Source organism: Microtus ochrogaster, unplaced genomic scaffold, assembly GCF_000317375.1.
Source record: "Microtus ochrogaster isolate Prairie Vole_2 unplaced genomic scaffold, MicOch1.0 UNK47, whole genome shotgun sequence".
NCBI lineage: Eukaryota > Metazoa > Chordata > Mammalia > Rodentia > Cricetidae > Microtus > Microtus ochrogaster.
Genome location: NW_004949145.1, coordinates 2,044,870 through 2,049,341, shown reverse-complemented (window position 1 = coordinate 2,049,341; position 4,472 = coordinate 2,044,870). Strand labels below are relative to the sequence as shown.

The 4,472-nt window shown below is 48.4% G+C and overlaps 2 protein-coding genes across 2 annotated transcripts in view; both read right to left on the bottom strand.

Annotated features, from left to right (window-relative positions):
• Positions 1-1,249, bottom strand: part of Fam71e2 (family with sequence similarity 71 member E2) — a 10,702-nt gene extending 9,453 nt beyond the window's left edge. The window contains exons 1-3 of the mRNA XM_026777123.1: positions 1,100-1,249; positions 713-867; positions 356-614 (exon numbers count right to left, since the gene is read on the bottom strand). Coding sequence (XP_026632924.1) covers positions 356-614; positions 713-867; positions 1,100-1,249 — 564 coding nt within the window. The remainder of the gene's footprint in view (positions 1-355; positions 615-712; positions 868-1,099) is intronic.
• A 1,941-nt stretch (positions 1,250-3,190) lies between these two features.
• Il11 (interleukin 11) overlaps positions 3,191-4,472 on the bottom strand; it is a 4,437-nt gene continuing 3,155 nt past the window's right edge. The window contains exon 6 of the mRNA XM_026777122.1: positions 3,191-3,529. Within this exon, the coding sequence (XP_026632923.1) occupies positions 3,359-3,529 (171 nt within the window). The 3' untranslated portion in view covers positions 3,191-3,358. The remainder of the gene's footprint in view (positions 3,530-4,472) is intronic.

Below are 4,472 nucleotides of genomic sequence, written 5' to 3'. Positions count from 1 at the left end.
TCTACCTGTCTCTGCCTCCCCAACATTGGGATTACAAGCATGTACCGCTACATCTAGCCTTTTTATGTGGGTTCTGAGGGCTTGAACTCAGGTCCTGATACTCCGAAGGCAATTTCTTTATCAACCGGTTATTTTCCCTGCCCCATGGTTTCTGGTTGCTACCTATCCAGCCAGCAACTTCATCCCTAACTTTCCTTTCTTGATCCCGTGAGTTTAGACCCTCCTTTCAGACCCAGCATTCTAGGAACCCAGCTCCTTTTCCTGTCCACCCCACCCCTCAAGCTTTGGGCAATGGGGCCTCTGTTCTCTGTGGAATCGGGACAGTTGTCTCCAATCCCTCCTCATTGAATCCCACCTGAAGGCGCCAGGTGGAGGCCGGCGCTCCGTCTAGGGGCGCATCCAGCGGGGGCGTGTTCATGGTCCTGGGTGCCCAAGATATGGTAGGTTCATGAAGCAAGTTGATGAGGCGAATCCAGCGGTCAAACAGGAAGTCTAACTCATGATCAGGGGCATCCAGTTCCAGGTAGTAGTAGCGGCCGGTGATCAGACGAAGCTTCAGGCGCCAAGAGGGTAGATCGTGGACATAGAGGTGGGCAAGGTCTAGCGGGATCATCCTGCGGGAGGTGGGAGACCTCCCGGGTAGCTAGTGCCAAGGTAATGCGGAGAGTGGAGTGAGCTTGGGGTAGAGCTCGAGGAACGAGGAGGAACATACCTGGTCAGGTTGAGATTGGGGCAATCCTTGCCCTCCGGGGGCCGAGCAAGCAAGAGAATGTCAGGCAGCACTAGACCAGGCAAAGATGCCGCTACACCCATAGTCAGCTTGTTGGTTCTGTGGTGCACGAATGCAGGAGCCCCATGATTGGTCACCTGGGGCAGCCAGGGAGCAGGGCTGGGACCAGTCCTTTCTCCAACATGCCTCCAGCATCCCCTCACCTGAGAGTCTCCTTTCTTTCCAAACCCACTTCCTACCTACAGAAGTTCAAATTCCAAATCCCCGTTCAAACCCACTCAGCCTGGGGTGGGGGGGGGGGAGGTCCCCTCTCTCTTCCTGTGTTTCAACCCTCCTCTCCCATTTCCCGGGGCGCAAGGAGCAGGGGACCTGGACAAAGTTACTCTCGAACATGGGCAGCGGGCGGAGGGGCAGGTACTCGCCCTTCTGGAGGGTCTTCTGCAGCTCCCCAAGAATGGGAACCCACTTCTGGGGGTCCTGGGGAGGCTGGGTTCGCCGAATGTTCAACAGCCGTTTCATGACGGCTGTCAGAACAGCAGGGGGAGGTGTATAGATTCAGGGACCCAGGACCCACCCCAGCCCACCAGCCTTGGACCCCTGGGCTTCAAGGATGTCAGGAGCTCGGCAGTGACAGAAAGTGGAGTGTCCCCAGGGCTGAGAGACTCTGGTATGGCCATGGCCCTGCAGAGAGGTAGTCAGCTCTAGGCTGTGGGAGGAACCTTTGACAGGGGCTTTGTGACCTCACTAGACACCAAGAGGCTGCTTCCTGGGAACTGTCCAGGGGCCACATCCTTCCAGAATATGGAGTCTTCAAAGTTGGGATAGGCTGACTCCATCAGAGCATCCCCTCTCTGGACCCAAAATTGTGGTGATACAGACACCATCACCATAGGGGTTTGTGTTAGTACCTATACAGGGACCATTAGCCCAAAGACTTGAATCACAGGCCAAGCTCTGCCAGTGTCCCTCCTCCTCAGCAAGACCCAGCACCATGCTGAGCCTCAGTTTCCCAATGATGTGTGTGTGTGTGTGTGTGTGTATGTGTGTGTTTGCTTGCACGATCTCACATCAACTGAACAGTGAACTGTAAAGAAAGGGCCAACATGACTGACAATGGTGACTACAACTATATTCCCAACACTAGGGATACAGAGTGAGGAAAATTATAAGTCTGAGGCCAGCCTAGGCTTTATAACAATACCCTGACTCAAAATAAATGAATGAATAAAACCAAGGGCTTGGGTTGTAGTTAAGTGGTAAAATACTTGTCTGGCATGCACAAGGTCCTGGGTTCAATCCCAGCACCATAACGGCATAGGTCAACTACCTATGTGACCATAACAGCAACAAGCTGGGCATTGTGACACACAACTTTAATCCCAGAATTCAGTAGGCAGAGACAGGCAGATCTCTGTGAGGTCCAGGCCAGCCAGAACCTCATGATAAGACTCAAAAACAAAATAAAACAAAACAAAATCCCTGCAGAAACCAACTCCTCCCACTGGAGCCTCAATTTCTCTCTTTTATAAAACAAGGCCTGTTTTGAGGATTTGGGACAATTGTCTAAGTTCAAAAAAAAAAAAAAAAATCCAGGCTCAGCATGGCCCAGAACATGAGCTCGAGTAACCATATTTCTTGTTCTATTCTGAGGCCTTTTCTTCTTGTGGCACATGTACGGTGGGGTGAATCAGGGAGTGATATTCTCTCATTCTAAAAATAGTGTTTATTATTGTTTTTAAATGTGTCATGCAAAATACAATCACAATAAAAACTCTGGAAAATACAAGCACAAAAAAAATAAAAGTCACCCCACAGTCCCATCTCGTGTTTTCAACCCTGAGACAGTCATTGTCAACATTTTGGTGTTTCCATTTTGAAAAATAAATCCATACTTATGTATAGAAAGAGTGGTTCTACCATCTGCCGCTCTTCAGCCTAGGCCTGGACGTTTTAAGACTGGCTAGTTAGTATTCCATCACGTGGATGTATCTTTTCACTCCTGCATCCCCCACTCGTGAATCTCCGTTGGTTCCCACTGGCCGGCATGAATGTCGCCGAAAACAACCTTGCACTTTGCATCTCTGTACCATGCAGGTGCTATTAGTTCTAAGGTGATGTTCTGGAACCTTCTGTTAAATAGCCGTTGAGGAGCTTTGACGTGCTAGGCACCAGGTCAGACTCAGATCATTTTGGCTTCACCCTGCTAATTACCTCTAAGTGGATATGTATTTAAATCACCCCCTTTTATGTCTTACCAAAACTTCTCACATTTTGGTATAAAGCCCCAGGCTTCCTTCCCCCCTTAATATAAAAAATAATTGTTTAATAAATAATGAAGGAAGCGAGGAAGACACTGTGGACAAATTTCATAGAGACCCCAGAATCTAGGATCTCAGATCCTCCCACCCCCACCCACCCCGATCCCTTAAATAAATAAGTATAAATAAGCCACACAGGTGATCCCCCCCTCTTCACCCAGGTCTCCTGGAAATGTATCTAGCTGGGTGTCGGCTTGTGTGGGGTGTGGCATGCCCCTGATGATCAGTCCCCCCCCCAAGTAACAAAATAAATAAATAAATAAAAATGTGGCTTTAAAAGATGATATCGGTGGTGGCTTTCAGTCTTGAGTCACAGCCGAGTCTTCAGCAACAGCAGGCCTCGTACAGCCCAGTCCAAGGTCAGGTGCAAGCCTCCTAAGATGGCATGAGCCGCCCGGATGCTTCCCCAGGCTGAAGCAGGAGGGCCCAAGGGGACCGTGGGTTGGTCTGGGGTTGCCTGGGGCAAAGCCAAGCGAGATGTCTGTCAAAGAGGGAGAAACAAGGTTAGCAAAAGGCAAGGGGTTTAGGTCTAAGATCTCTTCAGGGTCTGTGGTTCAGAGAACTGAAGCTGGATTAGATGTAGTGGTTCACATCTGTAATTACAGCACTCCAGAGGTAGAGGTTCAAGGCTACATAGAAAAAGCAGTTTGGGTTACAAGAAACCCTGCTCATTAAAAAAAGAATATGAAAAAAAAAAGGCAGAACATGATTAATTGACGAAGATGATCATGTTGATTTCTGCCTCCAGGCTTTTACACACACACACACACACACACACACACACACACACACACACACACACCCCAAGGTTACTGTCCTAAAGGCCAAGTAGTTAGGGGCTAGGGAATGAGGGCTGTGATCCTGGTGCTTGCCAGGTCTTCTCAAGTTCTCAAGAGAGGTCAGGGCTAGAGTTTTAGAGCTTGGAGTCTAGGGACCATGTCTAAAGCTTGGGGCTAGGAACAAAAATTTGAGATCTGGGACTGGAGAAATGGCTCAGAGGTTAAGAGTACTGGCTGCCCTTCTGAGGTCCTGAGTTCAAGTCCCAGCAACCACAGGGTGGCTCAAACCGTCTGTAATAAGATCTGACCTGCAGGCATACATGGAGACAGAATGTTGTCTACATAATAAATAAATAACTATTAGAAATGAAAAAAAAGAATTTGAGATCTATGGGTCTTTGCAGTCAAGCACTAAAGTTTGAAGACTTCATGAGGTTTTAAAATTTAGAGTTTGATATTTTTTAACCTCATAATATTTGAAATGAGACATAGGACTGGGATATTTATTCTGAGACAAGATTTCATATTGCCTAACTGGCCTCAACTAACTAACAGCCAAGGATGACCTTGAACTCTCCTTCTGTGGTCACCTCACAAATAACAGGAGTACCATCAGGTGCTGCCTCCCATACCTGGATGTGGTTT